A 27,741-nucleotide genomic window follows, 5' to 3' on the forward strand; every position below is an offset into this window, starting at 1 on the left:
TTTTGATTATGCTACTATGGAAATTCCACAATGAAATAAGTAGAGAGATTAAAACTAACCTAACACTAATCTTTTTCAGATAAAATCTTTTAAAATGAAAAGCTCAGAGGAGATAAGTACAAAAGTTATTGTTAATATAACCTTAAGATTACACTGATTAAGGTGATTAAGATTAAACATGAAACAGCTGGGAAATGCAGAAGATTAAGGTGCTTCTAGAAACTTTAACTCACCCATTCCTAGTGATCTAAAACTCCCATTTTCTCTTGGCATTAATTTCTTAGGACCAGAAAGAAGTGTTGATGTCACTGATGTCACCAAACAGAAAGACTGTAAGATGAAACTGAAGGAGTTTGTTGATTACTACTACAGTACCAACAGGAAAAGAGTTCTCAATGTAACTAACTTGGAATTTTCAGATACAAGGTAAGAGGAAATAATTGACCAGTCTACTCCATGTACCCTGGAACCATGCCCTCTGTAGAGTATGGTGTCCTAAAAGCTCCATAAGATTTGAGTCCCTTCTGGCTTCTCCCACAAGTTTCTCTGCAGGAGGAGGTGCTGTGGCCTCAGCATACTGATTTCACAGTGGGTCTGATTCTCCACTGCCTTGCCCCTTGTGTGGTCAGTTAGGGTGTATCTACATGGGAAAGTTTTACCAGTTATACCAATGAGATATAGTTATGCTGCTATAACTCCCCATGTGGACACTCTTCTAGTATACTAGTGGCTTTTTTCAGCGTCGCTTAAGCTCCTTCCCAAGTGATGTAAGCTAAACTGAAAATGACCTGGGGAGTTATACTGGTTTAATGATAGCTTAAATTCAAACCTTCAGTTATACCAAATTTTTTTCCCATGTAGACAAAGCCTTAGACCATAACATGCTACCAGATAAAAACAGGCGCATCACACAGCCACTTTGCACATGGCTACACAAGGCTTGAGGCAGTGGACCGTCAGTCTTGATGCATGTCTGACATCACATTGGATACTTATATGAAACATTGGATACTTATATGAAACTTATATCAAATATTGGCAGGATGCCAAAAAAAAAAGAGATAAGGCAAAGGCACAATGAAACTGTAGAGAGATGTGTAGATTAACCAAGTCCTCCACATGAACTTCTCAAGGGATGAAGGGGTGGGGGAGGTCTCGTTTTCCAAGCTTGTTTCTGACACAATTTTTTTTTTAAATTAACAAAGTCAGAAGAAAAAGGGGCAAATGGTCTTTGGAAATCTGCTGTAAAATAAAATTATCCATAGCACCTGAGAGTCAGTGGAACTTGGACTCCTTAGTCACGTTGGCATTTCTGAAAATTTTACCCTCAGTCTGTTTTCCTTTATTATATTTCTGTGAGTGTCTCCAAGAGCACAGTACTAAAATGGTGATGTTTGATAGATGTTTGGTAAAGCCATCCTAGGCACCTGTAGACATTGGACCAGATTCTGATTTCAGTACACTGCAAATTCAGTGCAACTCCAAACAGATTAAACAATATACATCGGAGTTATTCTGGTTTAATTTAGTTCAGGGTTTGATGAGAACAGGGTTAAAGTGAATATAGTCTGGGGGTTTTGTGGAGGGTGTGAATGCCTCTGCTTCAGTGTTTGCAGGTAATCTGTTACCTCTTTGACTTCAGGTCCATCCTGACGTTGACCTTATGTGACAGTGACACTGACTTGAGCACAGATGTTTGTTAGTTGTCCCTGAATATGTGTTCCTGCTATAGCACTGATTTGAAGCTAGCTGCAAAATTTAGTGATTGAATGAATTTCAGTTTTATAAACCTCGGACGTGGGGAATCTCCCATTCTGCACTGTGTTTCATGTTGTGTTTCAGGCTCTTAACAGTCCCCTCTATACCTGAAGTACAAATTGCTGTTTTTTTAGTTTATACAACCATATTCAGGACTTGGAGTGAGATTATACCCCAGGAGTAGCTTCAGTGACGGTGATGAATTTATGCTATCCTGAACCTTATGCAGCCACATGAATTCTTTAGATTTGCCTTGTACTCCTTCTGGGTAATCTAGACACGTATAAAGAAAATGTCACTGGGGAAAAGGACCCTTTATAAAGACCACATCACTACAGAGAAAATGATGAGCTCCAGCAGAAAAATAAACAGTTATGATTTTAGAAGAACATTCCATCTTGCTGAAAAGAAAAAAAAACAATAATAATTAACACAGACTAGAAAAAGGCTGAAAGATAATTGCAAGTTCATTTCTTTTAATATCCAGAGTTTTCTCGCCCGTGCTCTCTTGTATTTATTGTTTTAGTGATTTAAGCTTGTTTCCACATAAAGAATCTAAAGTAATTTCAGAGTTCAATAATTACAAGTATTTTCAATAGGGATTTTACAGCTTTCCACTTTTAAGAGACAACAATGATGGGAGGTCTTTTATTCTCAGGATTGCTGGAGCCATCACTCATATGCTGATGATTTAGACATCAACTACCAAATATTTTATTTCTTAACAAAGACAGTGACGTTTTAATTGAATCTCAGACTCCATCTTTCCCAGCCATTTTAACTGGAACTATGTTACAGGCTCTGACGGTGAGCATAAATGATACACGCTTGGCAAATGGGAGCATATAATTTTAGATTGATGTTCAGATGCTCTCATTTAAGTGACATTTTTAAAGTGCCCTGTGTTGGAAAAATAGATATTTGTTCTAAGTATTGACCTGGTTTAAGTAAAAGGTTAATTTAGTCCCAGCACTACATAGTCACTTTTTCAGTTCTTCATGTCAACTTGTGATTGAATATGCTTGGATGAGCTCTCCGAATAACACTTTCTCCTCATTTGAAGTTTTTGAGACATCACTGAGACCAGAACTGGCTCAAGCCCTCATTAATTGTATTAAGAATGGCCAGCTCACTTTGCAAAGAAAAGGAGTGATTTCTCAGTCCACCAGGACTCCTCCTAGCCGGGACATCAAAAAGTAACACATCCACTGTATGCCACCATACGATCGCTAAACCTAAACATCACAATATTGATACTGTAAACCAGGAGCTAATTAAACAACATTAATAATGTCAACAGCACAAGTTCACAGACCAGAAAAGGATCAGCATGTTTCATGAAGAGATTTAAACCCCACCAACTTCTGCTTGTGAACATTTTTCAGCTTATTGTAAAAGTATAGTATCAGAGGGGTAGCCGTGTTAGTCTGGATCTGTAAAAGCAGCAAAGAGTCCTGTGGCACCTTATAGACTAACAGACGTATTGGAGCATGAGCTTTCGTGGGTGAATACCCACTTTGTCGGATGCATGTGCATTGGAGCTCATGCTCCAATACGTCTGTTAGTCTATAAGGTGCCACAGGACTCTTTGCTGTAAAAGTAAAGTTTCCTTATGCCTGAAATATTCCAGATCAGGTTCTGATCTTAATTACTTTGCTCTAAATTCAGAATAACTCCATTGATAGGTATGGAGTTACTCCAGATTCAGATTGATGTAACAGATCAGAATCCAGCCCTTCTTTTCTGTATGTGATGGTTATTTTGATCATTATTAAAAAGGTTTTTTATCCCCTCTGTTAAGAATGTCCAGTTTTGTAGAACCACCAGACATCGTTAAAAAGCTGTCTTGGGTGGAGAATTATTGGCCTGATGATGCTCTGCTGGGAAAACCAAAAGTGACCAAGTACTGCCTGATATGCGTGAAGGACAGCTACACAGATTTTCACATAGACTCTGGAGGGGCATCGGCTTGGTACCACGTGCTGAAAGTAAGGAGTTACATTTTACTTCCCATTTAATAACCAGTTCAATTCTTAGACCATCATAAACATTTCCGAGCTCTTTGGCTAAGATAAAGTGTCACTGTAATAAAATATAGGGCCAGGTCCTCAACTGAGGTAAATCAGTGTAGCGCCATTAGTCGGTGCTGTGCCAGTTTACACCAAGGATAGGGCCCCTAATGTATAAGTTGTCTAAATCTTCTCTTTCAGAGAACTCTAATTTAAGGATGAATTAGTTAATGTTTGTGCAGTACTTTCTAAATTTAAATCTATTTATAAATGCTAAATATTATTATATTCTGCTGTTACTCTGATACAGTAGGTCTTTTCCATCTGTTGCTAATACGATTCCAAAGTCTGAGCAATTATCTACTAGTAACAAACTTGGTAAAGGTTTATTTATAAACACATGATCCTTTTAAAAAAAACTTCTTAGACTATATGTAATCCCATTTTCTGTTATGTTTCTATACCAGGATTCTATCCAAAATCGTCTAGCAAACCTTATTTAAATAGTGTTAAAATATGCGGTCCAACTCTGTTGCAGTTTCATTTGGTTCAGATGTTTGTTGCTAACTGCATTTTTTTTTTCAATTCAGGGAGAAAAGATATTTTATCTCATCAAACCGGCCTCTGCAAACATTTCCCTGTATGAACGCTGGCAGTCAGCAGCAAATCACAGTGAGATGTTTTTTGCAGACCAAGTGGATAAATGTTATAAATGCACAGTTAAGCAAGGACAAACGCTCTTTATCCCATCAGGTGAGTAGGTTGCTAAAGGTGATCTGTGTAGAGGATTCCCTGGAATATTAAAAACAAGTGCTGCTCTGTGCGTGCAAGCTTTGCCTAATTATAAATTATTCTCTTCTCTGGGGAAAAAATGGTATTTCGTGTACTTACTCAATTGACCTCATCAGATGAAGCACAGATTCTGTGTGCCTTGCTTTATTGTCATTTACATGGTGCATGCTGTACAGCAGATACTATTGTAATTTAAACCAGAGATCCTATTACTTGTCTGTCATTTCAGTGATGTGCAGCGAACATTCTGCTCTAACCGAGCTCCATGTTCCTCTCTGTTTTCCGTGCCAAAAGGATGGGGAGGGAGGAAGAATTAATAGAGGCCTCAGTGCAGGAAATCTGTCTATTTTAGGTATTTGTTTAGCCTCCTTTACCACAGGGTCTGAGCACCTCATGATCTATAGAATATTTATCCTCACAACACCCATGTGAGGTAGAAAAGTATTTTCCCAATAAGGGGCTATAACGTAACAGCTACATGATTCTCCCAGGCTCTCACACACAGAGTTTTTAGCAGGGCTGGGACTTGAAACTGGGTCTCCTAACTCTATGTCTAGCACACTAACCACTGGAGCATCTGGGAAAACACACTGATTTGAGGTAGCACTTCTACATGCTTTTCTGAATCAGGAGTGAAGGTAGAGAAGCAGAACCTCCCTGGGGCATGCAGTCCCTCCTGTGAAGTTTGAAAAATTTTGACCAGTTCTATAGTGTTGACTTCCCTAGTGCTGTGGAGGTGCAAAGGAAAGCAGATTCTGGCCAAAGAATATTGTACTGTACCAATATTTAAAAGGAGTAAACTCCCGGGGGAGAGAGAGAGAGGAATTATTTAGGATGATCTAGGAGTAGTTGGATTGAGTTAAGCAAAGGAGTTTTGTCTGAACATCAGGAATATTTTTCTAAGGGCAAAATCTATTAATCTGTTGAAAAGCCTCCCAAAGGCAGTGATGGAAGACATTTAAAATGGGGCTGGACAAAGCATTAGAAAATATACCACAGGAGACCACCCTCACTCGACCCTTCCCCCAAGGTCCCACCCTGTCCTGCCCCCTCCCCCGAGCGCACCGCGTCTTCAGTCCTTTCCCCACCCCCCCAGAGCCTCTTGCGCACTGCAAGTGGTGAAACAGCTGATGGCACGGAGGGGGAGGTGCTGATTGGCCAGGCCCTTCGGCAGGCAGGAGGCACTGTGGGGAGGGGGAAGTTCTGATGGGGGGCTGCTGGTGGGCGCTCAGCACCCACCATTGTCCCCCCGTTGGTGCGCCAGCCATGGAGCCCCTACGGAGTCGGCGCCTATGGCTGGAGCACTGGTTCTGAGACCTTCTCCCCCATGGCGTCTCAGAAGCCAGGTGCCAGCCTGAGCCTGAATGTTTACACTGCAATGTTAAGCCCTGTGAACCTGAGTCAGCCCCCATTGCCATCGGTCTCTTATTGCAGTGTAGACACACCCTTAGACTTCTAAAGTCCTTTTCAGAGTCCTTATTTTCCTATGATACTGGGGAGCTAAGGGTCTGTGTCTCTGGCCGTTGTTCCACTCCAGCCCATATACTGAATGCTTCACTATACATTCAAACCCTAGCTGCAGACTGAGGATGGTAGATTTTGCTTTGTCAACTCCCTTATTCTCGGCACCAGCATCTTTATAGAGATGCAGCCTGATGAGAGGTAGCATAATCCAGTGGATGGGACACTGCATTGAGTGTCATGAGATCTGGATTATATTTATGGCTCTACCTCTAACCTGCTTGTGCCGCTTCGCCTCTCTGTGCCTCAGTTTCCCCTTCCCCCCTTTAGACAGTCATCTCTTTGGGGCAGGGATTCTCTTTCTCTGTTTATACAGTGCCTCTCACAATGGGGCTCCTATTTGAGTTGGCATGTCTAGGTGCTGCATTAACACAAACAATTATTAATATTAATCCTGGTACTCATGCTTTACAGGCAGCATCCAGAGTGTCCCCATTTCTTTCTCTGTGTGTAGTCAGAATTAATTACACATTTGAGTTTTGCTTTGACCGTAAAAAGTAGAAAGTAGGCGTTTTCCTGATGACCATATGTGAAACTGTCTGGCAGAGTAAACACTGAACAGTTTACAGGATCCACTATGTGAGGGAGTTCAAGCGAGAGTAGCTTTTTGTATGAAAATAAGTATTTGGAAAACACCTGTTCATAGCACCACGCTTGAAGCCCTTATCAAGAGTTGTCAGTACTTGGGGTTTTTTACACTTGAAGGTCTGAAAACAGGTACTGTTCTATTACTGCTGTTTTTCAGAGTAACAATAAAACAGTAGCTCTCTGAATGATCTGTGCAACATCTCTTTCTCTCTCTCTCTCTCTCTGTCTCTGATCTTGCTGCAAGTGAATTAGCAAGACTCCCATGGGAGATGAAGGTTCTCGGCATGTTACAGGATCAGGCCCTTATGTACAATGAAAGCAGTGGGTGCTAATTCAGTGCTAATTTAAGCATGTGAATCTCTATTTACTCCAACAGCGTAACCCTTGCTCACTAAAAGGGCTGAAATGGGCCCATGATCTGGATGGCCACACAGGAAGTAAGATACTACATAGACTGCAGCAGCATGCTGTTAACAAGTTACCAGGGTTTTACTCAGTGTCTCCTTTATTTCTCTGTCTTTTACAGGTTGGATTTATGCAACTCTCACACCTGTAGATTGCCTAGCATTTGCGGGACATTTTCTACATAGCCTAAGTGTTGAAATGCAGATGAGGTACTTCGTCTATGTTTTCAGCTTTTCCTTATCAATTTTATCTATACTTAGATTTCAGATTGAGGTTCTGTATTTGGAATCATTTGTTGATTTGGGATCTGAAATTTCGGTTCAGACCTAATTTTAGATGTAAGGAACTTAGATTTCCTTTACAGGTTACAAAGACCATGAATTGAGCCATACTCCCTTCTAATAATTAGCTTGAATATTTAATACACCGCTACCCCGCTATAACGCAACCTGATATAACACAAATTTGGATATAACGCAGTAAAGCAGTGCTCCGGGAGGGCAGGGCTGCGCACTCCGGCCGATCAAAGCAAGTTCGATATAACACGGTTTCACCTATAACGCGGTAAGTTCTTTTGGCTCCCGAGGACAGCGTTATATCGGGGTAGAGGTGTACTTATGTCCGTGTATGTTATGGGCCAAATTCAGAGCAATGCAAAATTTAGACACTTCTGCCTTCTTAAACTATTTTACACTTAGACTCCTCAAGACATTATTTACCCTCAATCTAATTAAATGCAAGGGTATCTAAGGGTATGTCTGCACTTTAATTGTGGGGTGTAATTGCAGCATGTGTAGACGCATCCAGGGTAGCTCCAATCTGGCTCAGTGGTGTAATGGTAAAAAAAGAAGTGGGTGAACTAAGCTAAACTAAACTCCATGTTCCCCAAACAAGAAGTAAGTGGGTAAACTCTCTTTAGCCATATTTACCCTCGACTACGCTACCGATCTAACTAGTTCACATTTCAATAACAATGAGGCTGTCTCATCATGGACTTCAGCATGGGCTAGCTGCCCGAGTAATTACCCAGGGTTCCAAGTGGGCTAGTAGCAGCCAGCTGTGAAGTCTGTGCTGGCATGGCTTCACTGCTACCAGTTTATGAGCTAGCTAGGTATGTCTACACATGCTGTAGATACACTCCTCGGTTGCAGTGTAGACATACAGTACGTTGTTTTAATTTACGCACGAGGGCACCAGAAGAAAAGAGATATGTTATGTTACTTTGGGAGATGTACCTTACAACACACTGTGCACCCTTCTGAATATGGACTTCTGGCTGCCCAGCTGGGGACCGTACCAAGCGTAAAGTAAAGGTCTGTTCTGAGGTCAGACAAATCATGCAATGAGACCATTTTCCGTTGTTAATTTCCTGTTTCTTTTTTACTTGTGTTATTTTAATGTTGTGTTTTAGGATTGATTCCAGCCTAGTTGATTAAAAAATACAAATCTGGGAAATAAATCCATAAGACGTTTGCATTCTAATGTGTCAATGAGCTATACTTTTCTTTTCACTTGTAATGTAGCTTGCAGTCTGTTACACATAAAGTGCATTTTTGCTTTGTATCACAGAGCGTACGAAGTGGAAAGGCGGTTGAAAATTGTCAGCCTAACCCAGTTTCCAAACTTTGAAACGGCATGTTGGTATATGGGAAAGCATCTGCTGGAGACATTCAAAGGTAGACCACTGTTCCATGCACTCTGTTTTCTCAGCTGTGGTTATGTGAGGATAGAGTTACCATTATTTTCCGTTGGTGTGCAAGCCACAAGATGGACAGGGGCCAAAATCACCAGTTTTTGATCTAGCAGAATCAAGTCTTTGCGTTTTACCTAAGATACCAACAGAAGGCAAAGATAAATGTGCTTAGCTGGTGTGTAGGCTAAAAAGAACATATACACATTTGGAAAGTACTTGTTGATTTTGGTCCTATCTGACCTACTAGTACAACCATGTCAGGTCACCATCTTATAATACAGTAATTCCCCCCCAAATCATTTAAAGGCATTATTACATTCTGTAGTGCAGAGAGGAGCTTATCTCTGTCTCTTATTTATTCTAAAGCCTCTAAACAGTTTAGCAGAGTTGAAGACAGAGCTGAGGTCCCACCAGTTGTATCACAGGGCAACTACATTGGAAGGTAGTATAGCTTTTCTAGAGTGGCTGAGTGCCAGATTTGCAGTCATGCCCTATGATTTGTCTAAATTAGTGCCAAATTCTGCTGACCTTAGATTGAGTAGTGCCTCATTTCTCAAGTGCTCCACTGATTTTCATAGAACTACTTATGCAGCCAGGTGCTAATTACCTGGTTGTAAGGGCAGCAGAATCCGGTCATTTGGTAATGTTAATGTGACCTTCACAGATGCTGAATAGTAAAGTTTTCTGGGAGCACAAGAGCTCCTGAACTGGATTGCTTCAAAGTTAACAGGCACACTATATACATAGATACCTCACGCACACCACACACGTTTTATTTACTGTAATTATTTTGTTCTTCATCTTAATTTCTTGTCACAGCATCGTCTGAAGAGAGAAACACACAGATTTTTTTTAAATAAATAAAATAAATTGATATAATTTAAATAAGTAAGACCAAAGTTTCATCTTAATGTGGGCTTCAAGGGGGTCTCCTTGTGACTTAGCTATGAACCAAACTATAATGAGCAGAATTATTAGGGGTACCTTTTATCTCCAGAAGAACAGATACATTGTTTGCCTGGTGGAAGCAGTGTGTTATGTTATAAACATCTAATCCGTGGCAGCTCTCTTTAATGAAGTATTTTAGATACCAGGTTTTTTATTCAAAGTGACCAGAACTGTTGACAGTATCATTTAATGCTATCAGAAATAAAAGAGAGCAGCAGACACACAAGGGTAAGGGCCTGATTTAAAGTCTGCCAAAGTCAATGGGAGTCTGAGCACTGAGGTAAACCACAAACATTTGTGTCCTAAGACCAGTGTTTGTGGAGTGTCCAGACTAGCATGTACAAACTTGGTAGCTAATTTGAGCTAACTGGGAATCAACTCACTTCAGTTATAAACTCAAATGGAGACATAATGCACAGGGACAGAGCAGACTCGTTGAGGAATGGATTATGGCACTCCTATTACTATAGAAGTTATAGCCATGATTTGGTTTCAGTGAGTACATGCTACTGGCTCCAAACACCCCCTCGCCTCCCACGTCAGTGCACAGCTAGACATTTTTTAATAAAGAATTTTAAATAGAAAATTGGCCACCATGGTTGAATATTATTGAATATTTCCTTTGCTTAGGTTTGCACAAAGCTGGGCAGCAGCCTCCTTCTCATTTAGTCCAAGGGGCAAAAATTCTTAATGGTGCTTTCAGGTCGTGGACTAAAAAACAGGTAGGAAAATGTCTTTTTTTTTTTTTTTTTAAATTCTGTTTCATTGGTTTGTGTTGTAGCAAGAACAAAGAAGAAGACTGAATAACAAAAATAGCGTCCATGTAGCAAAATCAGTAATCCTACTTTCTTGGAGACAGGGAGATAGGGGCTTATATTATTAGCAGAGCAGTAGCCTGAGGTACAAAAAAGTCAGGCATATAATTACACCTCTACCTCGATATAACACTGTCCTTGGGAGCCAAAAAATCTTACCACGTTATAGGTGAAACCGTGTTGTATTGAACTTGCTTTGATCCACCGGAGTGCGCAGCCCCGCCCCCCGGAGCACTGCTTTCCCGCGTTATATCCAATTTCATGTTATATCAGGTGACGTTATATCGAGGTAGCGGTGTATGTGCAGAAAAGGGGAAGTTGTCCCTGCTTCTTGAAAACCAGGATGAATTGGCAACAAGCTGTACGCCTTGGAGCTAGAGACGACTTCAAAAGATTTGAGATCTTGCAGGCCTGAATTGCCTCTCAAATACACCAGTTGTAGCTCAACTGACCTCTGTGAAGTTACTCTTGATTTACACCAGTGTTAAGTGAGAGGACAGGAGCTTTAGTGAGGGGGCAGAATTCCACTGTCTAATCACAAAACAGCAGCAATAGAAGCATTAGCACTGCAAGTTTCCTCAAATGGTATGGTCTGCTCATCCAGTGTAGCTCAGCCCTGATTGAGTGGAACCACTTGCAGAGGTACAAGGCTAGTTCAGTCTCCATGTCCATTCAGCCCTTGGCTTTTCTGATGAGTCTGCCAACTGGCGTCCGTTGTGCTGATGGTGTTGCGATGAAGTCTGCTGAGCAGAGCTAAGACCACCAGTCATTGCTCATAGGCCATCCAACAAATGTCAAATGGAGATAACTTTCATAAACTACTGACCAGGTATATAGTTGAACTGTATATAGAGGAAAAAGGCATCCTATTCCATCACCAGTCCTCTGACCCTTAGTTTCTAAGGGGCACCCTTTGTAAAGGGGAGCCCCGTTATGAATGATCCCATTAATCACTGTTTTCTTCTTTTAATCAGTCTAATTCCTTTTGGTTTTGAATTTTATGCATTTTTTTCTTGGTGTAGCCCTCGAGGATAGTGTCAGAAATACATGGATGTGAACACTACTTGACATCTTTTCTTGGTTGGCGGAAATCAGAGCAGCTCCAGTGAAGTCAATGGTGCTACTCTCATTTACACCAGCTAAACACCTGGCCTGACACCTACCTTCTTTTAGTGTAGGAGTTAAAGATATTTGCCACGCTGCAAACTTGTCAGGAGGAGCGTTTATGAATGAGTGGTGCCTACTGGCAATATAGAGACTTGTACTGACGTTATAAATGTCTCTGAAGAGGCTACTACAAATGATCCCATCTGCCTGTGGAAGTCCTCTCAAGTGTTGGGAACTTCAGGGGGCAGGGCACTCCTCTTCTGAGAGAGAGAAGGCTGTGCCCGGGTTCTGGTGGTGCCCACATGGACAAACACTTAGAGAGATGCAAACTGAAAAGGAGAAGGGAGCAGGTCAGTCCAGAGAGATGGCATTTCTAGCTCCAGTCAGTTTTTGTTTTCTTCTGCTTTGGCTTCTTGCTCCTACCTAAGAAAAGCAACAGGAATTGTAATCAGGAATGCATATTGTCAGAGCAACTCCGCCTCACTTACATTGCTGTGACTCATTAAAGTTCAGTTATGATTTCATGGGTCACACTGAATAGTGTTTCCATCTGTAACTAGTTTATAAAGGGTTAATGAACGATGAATTGATGTCATAAGCACGTCACAGCCCTGAGTAGTATGTTGGTATAGGTGGTTATAAGTACATCAATAGATGTTATTAATGGTTTTAAGCCAGGGTAATAAGCCACCTTTTGATCTGTTGGATTCTATAACAATTCATTAATTTATGAAGCTGTCATTTACTCATTGATTTATCCTTTATGAGCTATTTGGAACCGTGATATAAGGTGTGACCGTTTCATAAGTGTTCCTACATAGAATTGATTTACTTGTTCCATGTCTTCTAAGATTAGCTGCTGAGTTTCCAAGTACGTCACAACATACTTGTAGGGTCACACTTAGGGAACCTGCAGCAGGGATTGACAGATGTAGGGTAAGATTTTCAGACACTGGGCTCTGTTTTAGCAGGGCGTGAGCAACGGAGGGCACAAGTTTGTACCATAGAGTTTAGATCAATTAGATGTCTGTGCCTTATTTGCATGCAATTAGCCGATAGCAATGGAGGACTGGTTAATGCTGAGTTCAAACTTTGGTCCTTCGAATCCTGCAGTCCATGTCCTCTGGGTGTCAGAGCGGACTCTGGTTTGGAAGTTCTCTCCTCACTGTCACCCTATTTATTTGTCTACCTCAGTGGCTCTCAACCTTTCCAAACTACTGTACCCCTTCCAGGAAGCTGATTTGTCTTGCGTACCCCCAGATTTCACTTCACTTAAAAACGACTTGCTTACAAAATCAGACCTAAAAATACAGAAGTGTCACAGCTCACTGTTACTGAGAAATTGCTGACTTTCTCATTTTTTACCATATAAGTATGAAATAAATCAATTGGAATATAAATATTGTACTTACATTTCAGCATGAGACCCGAGTCTGGTTTTCACTTGCCAGCCTTGTCTGAAACCTGAGCCCCAGGCAGCAGGGCTGAAGCATGGCACTTGGCTTTGCGGGGCCCCCTGTGGTGCATGGCCCTGGGAATTGCCCTGCTTGCCACCCCTGAATGTCGGCCCTGCACTTGTGATCCCTCTGAACCTGTCCCGTGACCCCACCCCCCAGGGCTGCAACCCCCAGGTTGAGAAACACTGATCTAGATGAGTTGAGTACCCCTTGGAAGACCTGCATATCCCCAGGGGTAGGTGTACCCCTGGTTGAGAACCACTGGTCAACCTGGTAAGCAGATGTGAAATAGGATAAAAAATGTGCAAACAAGTAATAATTTATAGTGGTCTGGTGCAGTTATTGACATCAGAGCTTGGGATGTTATAACTTGGCATGCGAGTGCAAATTTCATTAGGTCCCCACCCACTCTGGCAGCAAGGGACTCACCTATTATCCTCAATTAAGATACTCTTCTCAGATGTTCTCTACCCTGTCTTCCGGGTGAAGCTGTAGGAAATGAACTTATCAAAAGAAGGCACAGAGGGAGGAAAGCAAGGAAGTGCTACAGCTGTAAAATCACACACAGTCTAAAAAGAACTATTGATTTTATAAGTAGTTATCCTTAGGGAGCAGAAATAACACACTGACAGGGTAAAAACATATTTGTCTCTTAGTTGAACGGAATCATCTAATGTTGTTTGTGTTACTTGATTTGAACAAATAGAAAAAATATAGATGGGTCAGTTGACAAGTCTTTTGATTGTGTGTGAGAAGAATATTAAGGAAGTGAAAACAGCACGGTGGCTGTGTTTTGTTTTAGGCTCTAGCTGACCATGAGGACGAACTCCCGGAACATTTTAAACCAGCACAACTTATCAAGGACCTTGCCAAAGAAATAAGATTAAGTGAGGTTTGTGTTCTTTCCATAATGTTAACTACCGGTACATCACGCATTTTTCGTAAACTGCAGCATAAAATGCAGGATTATTGAAATAAGTGAATCCCTTTCTCATTACAGGAAGATTAATGGGAAATTTAGGAACAGTGATGTTGTTAAGGCATTCTATCTCCTGTGCTGATTGGCCGTTTGCTCCAAACCCCCTTTTACCCTGCCTCACCGGCTCTTCCTCAGCCTCAATCCACATCTGCTCCTCCTCCTCCTTCTCCTGTTTCCTCCCCTTCCTCTTCGCATCTGCTCTGTCCTGTTCACCCCTCTCCCTTCACGTTATCTTTAGCTAATCCCCACCTAACTCACTCCAGTCCCCCGCCGCAAAATAACATGGAACTAACATGATGTTTGCCACCATCCTATTGATCACTTTGCTCGTGTGTTACATCCCTTCCCATACCTTCACCTGCACTCTCTGTTAAGACTGTAAGCTCTTCGAGGCAGGGCCTGTTTACTGCTACTCTGACTGTACAGTGCCTAGCTCGACTGCTCCCTAGCCACTACTGGTATAAACAAGATTAATAATAATAATAATAATAACAACAACGTGGCACGTAAACCTATATGTCATTTACAGTACGCCTCTTAACACACATGCTCACTACCCGTTGGTACTGGTGGGAGTCCTACAGTGGATCGAGAGTAATAGATAGCACTGTATATTTAATCACAGACGCACTATTATGCTCTGTCGTGTTTTGAGACCGACATTTAGTTTGCTCCACCTCTTTCCTACCCTTGCCTTAAGTCACCGACACTGAAATCTAGCTCTTCCTTTTATGCCTTTTTACGTAAAATCAGAATGGCAACTTAAGCAGAAAATAATTTCTTTTTAATTAGTCAGAAGCTGCTAATTTTAATTGTGCAGCTTTTTACTGCTTATTTTACCCCGGGGGTGTGAAACATGGTTCTGCTGCATTTATCGCATCTGAATTAATTTGAAATGTATTCTGTTATGTCTGATTTGCATTTTAAACACAAGACCGTCTAATTTCACAAGGTTTTTTTCCATATTGGAATTCTCTGGATAAAAGAAAAGGAAAAATAAAACCCAGAGACCAAACTAAGGAAATATTGACTCTCTGCATTTTAAGGTGCAGTTAATTAATATTAGCTTCTTTGATATGAAAACAGCCTTTCTGCTTATGGAAGTAGAGTCTTGTATGGGACAAGCATCCCGATACTTTAGAAAATCAAATGCAGGTTTACAAATAAGTCTGATAATTAGTATGTTTATCCAGAGTAGCTGCGGATCACCCCACCGGAGTCCTTAGTGTGGTGCATTTTTTTTAATGGCACCTTTGTGCTACCATTCCTGAGTCCCCTGAGTACCAGTCCAGCCTCTGGTGGAGATTGAAGCACCTGTAATCTGTGCTGGCTGTCAGCAGCTCTCAAGGATTGTTCTGGGATGTGGGGATCAGTTGGTTGTAAGGGAACCCCAGCCTCATCCCTTTTACCTGGCCACACCCTCTGCACTGGCAGTTGAGAGGGAACAGTGCAGGAGTATGCTGGAAAGCTGTAGGCTCCCTGAGGATTCCCCTATGTTTCCTGTCCAGCCTGGGCATGAGCATCTTTATCTTTATAAGAAGGTGTTGGGGTTTTATTTCCATGAGGAAGGGGAGATGCTGCAGAATAACTAACTGTCTTGAAGTTGGAACTGAATGTGTTTCCATGCTCTGCCAAACTACAGAATGCTTTCAAAGTCAACAAAACAGAAGTGAGTGCCAACGTGAAAGTAGAGGAAATCTGTCCTGTGGAGAAGCAGGAAGTGCCATCGCCTGTACCATTGACTCCCCCTCCACCACCTGTAGAAAAAGTTCCGAAAAAAAAGACTCCAAAAGCTGTGAAAACCCCCAAGCCCCCTAAACCGCCCAAGCCCCCTAAACCTCCCAAACCGCCCAAAACTCCAAAAGTCAAGGGAGAAGGGAAGAAGAAAGGAAAGAAGGTGAAGGAAAGCCCGCCACCGGCCATTCCAAATCTGGACCTGCTGGAGGCGCACACGAAAGAGGCTTTGACAAAAATTGAAACGCCAAAGAAGGGGAAGGTGCGTCACATTGTTCTAACTACTCTCAATAGTTTTTCAGTAGCATGAAGTAAGACTTACGTTCAGGTGTCTCATGCAGGAAAAATTAAAACACAGTGGTTGAAATCCTGGTTCCATTGATGTATTGAGAGTTTTGCAATGGAACCAGGTTGCCACCCATTACATTTAATTGTTTACATTTGGTTCTACAAGAAATAATATTAAGGCTTTTAAAAAGTAGTTTGTATGCAGTTTGTGAAACTTGCCTATGACGCAACAGGTAGGAGATGAAAGCTTTATAGTGACTGTGGCAAAGGAGAAACAAAACTAATTTTCTAATTTCTCTGAGCATTAATATTTGATTGAATCTCCAGCTATTGTGTCAAAAAGAATCAGTGTCAGTGTGATTTTTTTTTTTGGTGTAAAATATTTCTGTCTTCCAGACGATTCAGCTATATGTTTATTAAGGGGGAGATAATTAACTTGGGAAAATTGGAGCTCATCTCCTTCCTGCTTAGGAGTATGTGGTGATTTTTTTACAGGCTGCAAAGAATGTTTTAAGTGTTCCCAATAAGGAAGTTGTTAATAAGCAAAATGAGGTGGAGAAATTTGAAATTCGAGAGCACAATAAGAGCAAAACGGAAGCCAAATGGAAATATAAGGTAAAGTCTGTTGTTAACTTGTGCTGCCACACTGGAGTACAGTAGCACACAGCAATGGGAAACACTAGAAATTGAGGAAGAAGCAGTGTATCTTCTAGCAGAGTATAGTACAAACAATGTGCAAATATAGGGCCTAATCCCAGATTTGCTCATTGGTTTCACAAAGTGTAACTCCACTGAGTGCTTTGGTGTTGCTCTTGATTTACACAGGTGTAAGCACACAGAGAATCAGGCCCCTCCAAAAGACGTTAGAATAATTATGGAAAATTAAAGAAAGATTTTCAGTCAGACAATAATTGTAGACAGCACTGAATAATCCTACCTCTACTCTGAAGTCATGATTCTGATCTGAATTACACCAGTTTAAATCTGCAGTAACTCCAGTGAAATCAGTAGACTCACAATGGTGTCAAACCAGAGTGAGAGAGATCCAGATCAGACCCCATACATTTAAAAGTTTGCCTCATTGAGACAGGCTCCTGAGATACATAATGTAGGTTGAATTCACTCCTGGAGTGCAATAATCTTACTCCAGACTATTTTGGAGCAATACAAAGAATGTAATCCATAGCATTCATTCTGTAATAGCTGCAGTCTTAATTTCAGAGCATTCTGCAGGCTTCTTATGAGAAAGGATTAATCATTCCTTAAAATGAAACAAAACTGTGGTTTACTTACCCCCCCATCCGTAACACACACATGCCTGCCAAAAATACATAAAAAAAAGAGAATAGCTCAGTGGTTTGAGCATTGGCCTGCTAAACCCAGGGTTGTGAGTTCAATCCTTGAGGAGGCCACTTAGGGATCTGGGGCAAAAATTGGTCCTACTAGTGAAGGCAGGGGGCTGGACTTGATGACTTTTCAAGGTCCCTTCCAGATCTAGGAGATTGGTATATCTCCAATTATTATATTATTATTATCAGCAAAGAAGCTACTCTCGTTGAGCCAGATCATCAGATGATGACTGGTGGTGGTAATGTATTTTAATATACACCAGTTGAGGATAGTACCCATACAGTTTAGAAGAGAGCAAGGGTTGTATTTAAAAAACAAAACAAAATTCTAACTGATTTGATGTTAAATCCAGAAATATAAAACACATAATGTAATAATTATTGCTTCTACTGTAGATTAAGGGGCAAATCCCTTCCAGAGGGAAAAGGAAGTATTATCGTATCCCATCCTTTTAAAAAAGGGTAACTGTAACTGCTAAATTGTTAGATGTGTGACGTGAAAGTGCATTCTCTAAGTGAGCAGGTCTCGGAGAGAGACTTGCTGCTTGAGGGAGCCAAAATAAGGATTGTTCCCTGTTGCTCTTGACTCACTGGATCCAGGCAGATCCCAGTTTCCAAGTTTCTTCTATGTAACAAGTTCAAAATATTGACAATGGAGGGAGGTGTATCCTCCTTTAAAACTGTATTTGAAAACACTTTGTGGCAATATCATTCTGCCACAAAGACAGCTTCTGCCAGTGGGTAATCCCAAGGAACTGTTTGGATTAATAGAACTGGTGCAATGAAATGAACTTGATTGTGATGGCTTTGATTCCTTAACATCCTCTACTGCTACTAGTCTGCAAAATATTAGTAAGGGGGAACAAATACATACGTTGGATTTTTCACATGTCAAGGTGTGGTTAAAACCACTTCCCAAAAAATGAAACCAAGGAAATGTTGAAAATGTAAGCATGTGCTTCTTTGCAAGAAGAAATGAGTGCCAACGTGAAAGTAGAGGAAATCTGTCCTGTGGAGAAGCAGGAAGTGCCATCACCTGTACCAGTGACTCCCCCTCCACCACCTGTAGAAAAAGTTCAGAAAAAAAAGACTCCAAAAGCTGTGAAAACCCCCAAGCCCCCCACACCGCCCAAAACTCCAAAAGTCAAGGGAGAAGGGAAGAAGAAAGGAAAGAAGGTGACCCAATGTTTAGTTTTGGCCTTAGTTGTGTGGGTACAGTGCTGATACATTTCATTGGGAAGAGCACATGTGTAAAGGCCTGATTCTGGAATGCACTTAAGCTCATGCTTAAGACCATCCCCATTTAGGATAGCACTTAAGCACATGCTTACATGCTTATCTTTAGGCATATGCTTAGCAACCATTGTCTTCAAAGGGACGTAAGCATAAGTTTAAAGTTAAATGTGTACTTAAGTGCTATCCTCAACAGGGATGCTTTCCTGAATGGGCCTAACTGAGGTGAAAACTAAACCATTTATATATCTACATTTCTATGTGTGAGTGTATGCATACACATTCTGTGTATCCTAATTATTTAGTAATAAATACCAGAATTTGCTTAGAAATCTAAAAATATTGGTAACATATTAACCTAGTTTTGTTGCTGTTTTCATGATTTGCAGAACAGCAAACCAGATTCATTATTAAAAATGGAAGAGGAACACAAATTGGAAAAGACACCTTTATCAGGAAATAAGGACAATAAATTTACATTTTCTTTCTCTAACAAGAAACTGCTCGGGTAAGTAAAAATATGGCAATACACATTGAATTATAAAGGATAAATGTACTATATGGATGGGGAGGGTTTAAACAGGGAGGTGACAAACTTGTCCTTATGTTCAAAAGTAAAAATTGTGCTTATGTTTTTATTATTTTTAAGTACCATAAGTAAATTCTATTTACAATATGCTTAAAATATTTCTTAGTTATAAAATCAGATCCCTATTAGTGGTTTTACAGAGATAGTGGCAGTTCAGATTATTTTGTGTGTGTATTGTTTTACATTGGTTCTCTAGTTAGAGTGTGTCAATTATAAATCTCTATTACCGGTAGTTTATATCTTGGCTGTAAAAACTTGCCCTAGGCTAAAACACCGGTATTTTTTCATTAACGCTTTTTTTAATCCCACTTTTCTCAGTAATAAAAGAAAAAATCGCCTATTTTCTGGCATGGTTCTAATATTTACCTGATTAAATGAGACCTGGATCAGTGAGTAAATAATATACATTTAAAAAAAATACTTGAACTGGTAGTCAGTGCAGCATTTCACTGGAGCTACTCTGGCCTTCTGGATGTGTATCCGAACACACTGTATATGCTCCTTATAGGGACACATTCTGCCTGATTCTGCACTGTGATCTGTCCCTTTGTGCCATTTGTAGTTGACTGGGTGCCCTTCTCTTCTTCTCCCCTCATGCTTTGTCCTCCTCATCTCCCTTTCTTTTCCTCTTTTGTCTTGTCCTCCTCCACAGTTCATTTTACTGCAGGCCTATTGGTTGAAATGAGAATGAGTCAGTGGTAGGTGTGGTTGGGACACTCAACCAGGTGTTCTGGCTGCTACTGTTCTATTGGCATCAATATGGGGGAAAAATTCCACTGTGGTCAATGAGTCAAATCCTGAGCAGTCCTGGCCACCTGCAATTCTCACTGGCTCCATCAACATTTATCGATTATGAGGAAGTGCTTGTGTTGCTCCTGCCCTAAAGACCACCACCTCCATCTCAGCAGCTGAAAGAAACTGCCACTCATGCTAATGGAGACCACATCGGAGTGCTTGTTAGTTGCTCTATTCCCAATCCAGGCAGAGCACTCTCATCTCTAGAATTTGATCTGACAAAGCCCAAATTTATTGGCTATAATGGCAATTTGAAAGGTTTATCTGTTCACTCTGGCAGATGTTTGAGGATGGTGCCTTAACTGGACTAAGCTTTAATTGCAGGCTGGCGGGATATTTTTCTGAGTTGACTTCTTGTCAGTTTGAGTTTTTATTTTATGCTGTATGTACGTCTCCCCGGAGATTAGGCTGGACACATTCTACATAAATCAACTAAAAATGGAATGCAAGGATTTCATGTAATATGTGTGTATTGCATATATATTGATTGTATTATGGTCTAGATCCTTAGCAGGTAGAAACCAATAAAGCTCAATTGACAAACCAACAAAGCTCAACGTAGTGCTCATTTGAAGTCAGTGGAGCAACTCCGATTTGCACTAGTTGAGGATCTGGTCCTGTGAAACCTGTGCAAAACAATACACATGCAAACCAATGTGAACTGCCACTCTATCTTTAAAACTACCATGCTCTGATTCCCTACATGTATAAGAAATGTTACCTTGATATATGGCTGTGTGTCTCCTTGATACATTTTCCGTGTGAAAATGTTATCATTTCAGATTTTATAATATTTGTCTCTATAGTTCCAAGGGAGTCAAAACCCAGTTGAATCCTGGTGTGTTTGGGTCGCTGCAAAATTTTAAAGAAGATAAAACAAAACCTGTGCGAGATGAATATGAGTATGTATCAGATGATGGCGAACTGAAAATTGATGAATTTCCAATTAGAAGAAAGAAAAACACTACGAAAAGAGATTTACCTTGTAAGACTTCATCCTGTTTTGTCTATATCTGTACAATTAAATTGTATCCAATTCTTCAGAACTACTTTTTAAAGTTATTATAAGTTTTACAATAAATAAAGAACATGTACAGATTACTTGCAGCACAAGATTTAAAATAAATACAGTGGACTTAAATTGTATTCTGAGGCTGTACAGGTTGTTTCTGGAGTTAGTGAAAGGTCTGTCTCAACTTTAACTGCTGTTTTTTTTTCAGTTTTATCAGATAAAAAAGAAACGCTACAACACACACCAGTTAAGAAGCCAAAGGTGGAATCAGTATTGTATAAGGTATTCTATTATTATCGTACCTTTCCCTGTTGTATCTGTGTGCCATTACACACATTTAGAAATATATTAAGGGCTTGATCCTATGGGGTGCTGAGTCCTCTGACCTTGATCCACCCAAACACACGTGAGTATTGAGAAGCCTCAATGAAATAGTCATTGAATTACATTTGCAGCCACTCTAAAGCCACTTCATGCTGCCAGAGTGGTGTAAAAGGGCATTACTATAAATGAGAATCAGACCCTTAATGTACTAAAGACTTGTAGATTTCTTTATATCCAACTGTAATGTCTTTTCATTTAGCTAACTAGAGGTGACCTGCTATTTCTGCAGTGGATTGCATTAATATATTGTAGCAGATCGGGGTTAGTTGTTACTGTGTCTTGATTGCTCATATATTGTCCACTGCAGTGGGGAACGTAAACGGAGTCTAGGACCTGTTAAGCATTCTGCAGAATTTTATTGTTAGACACCTCTCCACCCAAATGAGTTGTATGGCTCAATTCTCTTGCCACAGGACACCAGGAACTCCCATTGTCTTCCAGTGGTGGCAGGGTTGGGCACCTGTCTCATGATAGGCTGGCACACCTGTGGCAGATGCATGCTCGGTCAGTGTGGGGAAGGAAGATGGCATGTGTCACTCACAGCAATTCCTCTGGACAATTAAGAAGCAGAGTTAGTGGACTGCAAGGATAGTCCTGTCCATTCTTCCTTATCCAGACTCATGGTACCTGCACTGCGGGAAATGAAGACTGTGGGAAAATTAGGGGGCTGGAAAGTTTTCATGGCGGTTAGGGACAGGGCTGGTTGGGGAGAAGAAAAGACAAAGGAATGAATAGGAAATAACTTTACAGGAACAAAGTGTTGTCACTTTCCTTCCCTTTCACTGGGAAAAGGGAAGTAATACAAAACAGAGACATGACCAGGAATGATGGACAACTTTGTAAGCAGGTAACGAGAGAAGGAGACAGAACATGAAGAATCATGTCCTTGTCTGGAGGGTGAGTGGGACCCGCTCGGCAGTGCTCACACTGGCACTATATTGCTGGCTCTGTTCTACGAACCTGGGCTCTGTTCAGGACTCTTTCCTGGCCTGTGGCAGTAAATGAGCTCCCCTACGTCTTCATTTTCTTTTGGCACTGATCAGCATTAATCCATTTCTACACAGTACTTTCAACAAGTGAATCTTAAAGTAATGTGAGAGGCGTGTTAGCATAGTTGGTGTTTTATATTACAGGGTGCCCATGATGCCTATTACATGATAACTAAGGGCTTTATTTACTGAGTACATAAGAGGAATTTTCTTTCCTTGTCATCTCTCTCACATCTATAATGCCCCCAATTCAGCAAGACACTTAGTTACATGCCTAATGTTAAAGCGCTTGAGCACTCTCACTGGCTGCAATGGGACTGTTTATGGTCAGAGTTCAGGGAAGCTCTTAAGCAGATGCATTGGTCCATTCCTAGTCAGGATAACATTTAAGCACATGCTTAGAGTTAAATAGGGGACAATTTGCATGCCTATTATATGATTTGAATCACTTGCAAGAAGCAAGGTAGACTGTTGACATAAACTGTATATATCCAAGACATTCAGATTTCCTGAATAGTGTAGACTTCTTTAACTGTGTTTGGGGAGACATGATGGCTCAAGGAAATTTAAGGGCAATCAGAACTTCTCACCTGTACATTCATTGATGGTTACAGTCCAGTAGTAACTCAAAATTGTTACCATTAGAACTGAGCGAATAATTGGGGTGGTTTTTGGTTCAGTGTTTGAACTGGAAAAAAATTGTTTAATTTCAAACTGAAACTGAATTTTTTCAAAATGAAATGTCCAAATGAACCATTTTGACTTTTTAAAAAAATCCTAATTTTTTATTCGCCCCAAGCCATTGGCCGAATTCAACTTGAATTCATGAATAGTTTTGTTTGCCTCAAAACTGCATTTTTTGGCAAATTTACTGTTTGACTAAAAAAAATTCTCCCAGCTCTCATTCCCATTTGATGTGTTCGCCTGACAGATGTGAAATGAGATGACGGTCTCAGTGCAGATGCTAGAGCACAAATGTTCATAATACAAAACCAGTAGAAATTGGCATCCATTCTTGGTGGTCTTAGCAGTGACACAAAGCACTGGAGAGGCCTGAAGAAAGAACACTCTCTAACTTGGGGGCAGGGATGCCTTCAGAAGAAGAGTGAGGCACATTGGAAAGGTAGCGCGGGGAAGCTTGCACTGCTGTTGCCTAGATGATAGATAAATAGGGGACTTCCATAAGTCTGGCACGCCTCAGAAGCATTAAATTGACTCTGAAAAGATAATACAACAACAAAGCCATAAGGAGACCTGTTCAAACTGTGCCCCTAACTTTTATAATGAAAGCAGTTCTGTCCTCAAGTTTTTGGGGGACAAAAACTATTTGACAGCTTGCTGACTAATGTAGCTTGTTTCCATTTTTTTGAGCCTTTTCCTTGCATTGACAGAGTGATGAGTCATCAGATGAAGATTCGCTTCACATTGACACAGAGGCAAAGCCAGGCCGCAACTCCAAAGTGAAGAAAGAGAGTGGAAGTTCGGCAGGAATTCTAGATCTTTTGCAGGCGAGCAAGGAAGTTGGGGGGTTAGAGTATAACACCAACAGGTAGGCACAGCTGGCTGATGATCCCTCTCTTAAAGCAAAATAATGCTCTGTTTCATGTGTGCAACTAACACAGGGATTTTGCAATTTAGTAATCACTTTTTCTCCAGTAAACTAGCTCCTTCTGTGTCCCATGCCTTGGAGGTGAGCAGGTGGAAAAGGTCCTGGTGGTATAATTATAAAATTAGAGGCATTCCCAGCTGCAAATGCTGAAAATCCACCGAAGAAATAACAATAAAGTAGATGATTCATTCTAAAGGAGACAGCTCAGTTAATGCAGCTTGAGAACAACATTAATTTATGTACCAAGCAACTTGCATTCATTTTATAATGCTTGGTACTGTCCACACAGTCCTGATGATTGGCTGTTTGGAAGAAGAAAAAATTCAAGAAGCAGCAAATGACTGTAAGAAGTGATTTCTCTAGAGGACATTAAGCATAATATGGGTCTTCGTGGATCAGTTTGGGGCCTTGCTCATCTGCAAGGCTATATGTGTGCTGGAAATGTTTTAGCAGAGGCTATTATAAGTGTGATACCAAAATCAAATTGATACCAAAATCTTTGAGGTCTGGCTAATAGTGAGAAATGCTGGGAGGCTTTTTACACTGTAGTGTTAAGCCCAAAACTGGAAACTATTAACGGGAAAGGAAAATATTTTACAAATTAGAGCTGCAAAATTTGGATCCAAATCACAAACACCCCAGACATAAGAGCTGTTTGGACCTGGGACTTTAGTTCAGGTCCATCTCAATTAAAACATATGTGTTAAATATCCCAAATCAATGCAAGGCAAATTTGATCTGTCCCCTGATCCAGCAAGGTATTTAAATGCATGCCTAATCTCAGCATGTGAGTAATCCCATTTACATTAATGGGACTGCTCACATATTTAATACCTGCTTGATCTGGTCCCCTGTGAGCTCAGCCCAAGGAACAACTCTCAGAATAGTGCCTTGCAGGAGAACCACAACTACTAGTGATTTTGGGGTGAAATAGCAGATGCAACGTGCTGTGCCTGCTCCCCAGTGAATCCATGGTCCTGGCCAGGCTGTATTTCCCCTCTAATGGAAACCACAGAAATTCACCATGGTGATCTTCTCTGACACACACTGTGTGTGTCCCACCTGCATGGGGCCTCCCTGCTTTGGCTCCCCTGCAGAGCAGCCCTGTTCATCAGATTTCGGCCCCATTGAGCCTGCTTGTGCAGATACAGGCTCTGGGTCTCCAGCCCATTGACATCAGGAGGGGGCCCATCTCTTCAATCCACCCTGGCACAGTCTACTTCCTCTTGTCCTTTAAAAAGAGCAAAACAAATACCTCCCATGTACATATCAGAACAATTTTCCCTTCTTGCTTTCTCTTCTCTCCCATCATCTGTATGATCATACGTCTAATCTGGGTCCAGCCTTACTTATCTCACTCACAATTTCAGTCCCATTGAGTAAAGAGAGCAAAATTTGGCCCTTCCTTTCTAACCTCCATTCAGCAAAGGCTATGTCTGTAAAAGGCCATGCTGTCTAGGGCCTAAAACCTAAGTGAAGGACTTGGGGTGCTGTACAAATAATAAAAATATCTGGGAATGCCTAACACCGTGCAGGAATATGTTCTGTTTAGGTGGTACTGACATCATCTGACGTTTTCAGCAGAGAAACAGAAACTTGGACTCAAATGTCAGGGACATAAAGGGAGAACAGCTTTACTAATGTTTTATTTTACATGACCATGTATTTGTAATTATTAACCATACCACTGTGTTGTGATAGTGATTTGGAGACTTGCACAATTTTTAAAAAATAATTCTTTAAAAGGCTTTGTAGTTCTTTTTTTATAGGCACTGGACTGGAACTTAGGCGACCTGGTTTTAGTGCCTGGCTCTGTCACAGACTCCCATTATGACTTTGGTCAAGTCATTCAATTTCTCTGTGCCTCCATTTCCCATCTGTAAAATGGGGATGATGATGATTCCTTTCTCCTGTCCTTTGTCTGTCTTGTCTGCTTAGACCGTAAGGTCTTCAGGGCAAGGGCTGTCTATTAATATGTGTTTGTGCAGTGCCTAGCACAGTGGAGCTCTGGGGCATCTAGGGTCTACGGTAACACAAATAATAATGTAAATAAATGTAAATATACAATTCTGGGAGAACGTACCAAAACCAAGGAGTGCACGATAAGTGGAGTGCTTTCCTGTAAAAGCCTTAAGGTGGTTAGAGAACAGTCCTGCACAGCTTATTCAGGCAATGTCTTCTGAAATCAGTGGGAGTTTATGCCTGCTTAAAAGGTGTGTACAATCCAGTTCTTAGTATGGGAGAATCCAGGAAGCTGTTAGCCCAGATGGCTTCGTTCAGTAAACAGGATTTACTGACCCCGGGAAAGAAAGTAAATCAAAATAAGTAGTTAAGATTCAAGGATACTTAACAGTTGTGGTTAACAGGGATACAGAGACCTTAAACGTCCTGGCTACACAGAAAAAAAACCTGAACATTGTCATTCAAGGCAGACTTGATGATGATGATGTAATTAATAGAGTGAAACCTGGTCCAGAGGCCACCCTTGGTAGGCAACCTCCAGTCTTAAGAGACCGCCCAGTGTGTATTCCGGACTGTACTGAGTACCCTTTGCTTCACTTCTATTAGAGGGCCAATTTATTAGTAGCACTTAGGAGCAGCACATCTCGATGTGATTTACAAAGGCGCACAGTATTATTAGCCCCATTTTACAGATGAAGCAATAAATTTTTGTAAGTTATTCAAAACAGGTTTCACCCTCTTCACGAGTCACAAAGCTTATTAGTTGTGTGTGACAGACACTAACCACAGTATTTTGTAAGCACAAAGCATCTTCCTAGAGCTGGCACACCTAGGTTGGAAATGTCAGCTGTCAGGCTGGATCATTTGGAAACCCTCCGGCTGTATCACTGTCAGTTTGCAGCAGCCGCTCTCTTTCCAGCCCTCCTGTGGATTCCATGTTGTCTCAGGATCCACGTCTGGAGTAAATATGGTTGAACACTACACAGGGCTTATGGGAGAGCTGGGAGGGAGCGTGGAGCTCAGAAGGTGCAGGTGTTACTCTCTCCTTCCTTCCACTGGGTGTTTAATTTTTCTTGACACAGTTTCTAAACTGCAGCTTGCAGTTATGAAAGGGCCTTGGTAAAGTGGAATGAGCTCTTTCCCGGGGAGGTTCCGAAGAAAAAGAATATACTATCTATCCATTAAGAAACTCTGGAAATTAAGAACAATGCAGAGAATCCCAACAGAGATGCTTCACACTCAGTAGTGAACATATGGAATAAGTTGCCAAGTGAAACTGTAGCAGCAAATAGTATCAGTGAGTTTAAAAGAAAACTGGTTTGCTTTGTGATGGGACGGGATTGAAGTGTAGAGTGCCAAGAAAGGCAGTAGAGGTGCAGATAAACCTGAAGGAGGGAGACTTGTGGAGCTAAAGGAGTTTTTACCCTGCAGGAGTTCATGATGTGACTGCTTACTCTGCCATTCAGACAGCTGTGTGAGACATGGGAAATGAACTCTGTGATACAGAACAGGTCTTTGGAAGTTACACTTGCTGGGATACATGTATCATTTAAACTCAGAGACATCTTTGCAGTGTTTTGGGGGAAACCATGTCACTTGACTGACCCAAACTAAATTTGCAGACTCTCATCTTACCACTTTAACATCAATGCAGCTCCAGGGATGCTGGCAGTGGTGGAACTACTACTGTAGACAAGGCTCAAAGCGGGGCTACACAGCTGTAAA

At 41.1% G+C, this 27,741-nt stretch overlaps 1 protein-coding gene across 2 annotated transcripts in view; it reads left to right on the forward strand.

Moving 5' to 3' along the window:
- Positions 1 to 27,741, forward strand: part of PHF2 (PHD finger protein 2) — a 145,091-nt gene that overhangs the window by 97,200 nt on the left and 20,150 nt on the right. For both annotated transcript variants that reach the window (XM_045024624.1, XR_006581129.1), the window contains exons 5-17: positions 285 to 426; positions 3,560 to 3,746; positions 4,358 to 4,520; positions 7,195 to 7,282; positions 8,643 to 8,749; positions 10,345 to 10,436; positions 13,896 to 13,985; positions 15,715 to 16,068; positions 16,590 to 16,709; positions 19,066 to 19,184; positions 20,867 to 21,045; positions 21,281 to 21,354; positions 23,837 to 23,994. In XM_045024624.1, the coding sequence (XP_044880559.1) occupies positions 285 to 426; positions 3,560 to 3,746; positions 4,358 to 4,520; positions 7,195 to 7,282; positions 8,643 to 8,749; positions 10,345 to 10,436; positions 13,896 to 13,985; positions 15,715 to 16,068; positions 16,590 to 16,709; positions 19,066 to 19,184; positions 20,867 to 21,045; positions 21,281 to 21,354; positions 23,837 to 23,994 (1,873 nt within the window). The remainder of the gene's footprint in view (positions 1 to 284; positions 427 to 3,559; positions 3,747 to 4,357; positions 4,521 to 7,194; positions 7,283 to 8,642; positions 8,750 to 10,344; positions 10,437 to 13,895; positions 13,986 to 15,714; positions 16,069 to 16,589; positions 16,710 to 19,065; positions 19,185 to 20,866; positions 21,046 to 21,280; positions 21,355 to 23,836; positions 23,995 to 27,741) is intronic.

This window comes from Mauremys mutica, chromosome 7 (assembly GCF_020497125.1).
Source record: "Mauremys mutica isolate MM-2020 ecotype Southern chromosome 7, ASM2049712v1, whole genome shotgun sequence".
NCBI classification, from domain to species: Eukaryota; Metazoa; Chordata; order Testudines; family Geoemydidae; genus Mauremys; species Mauremys mutica.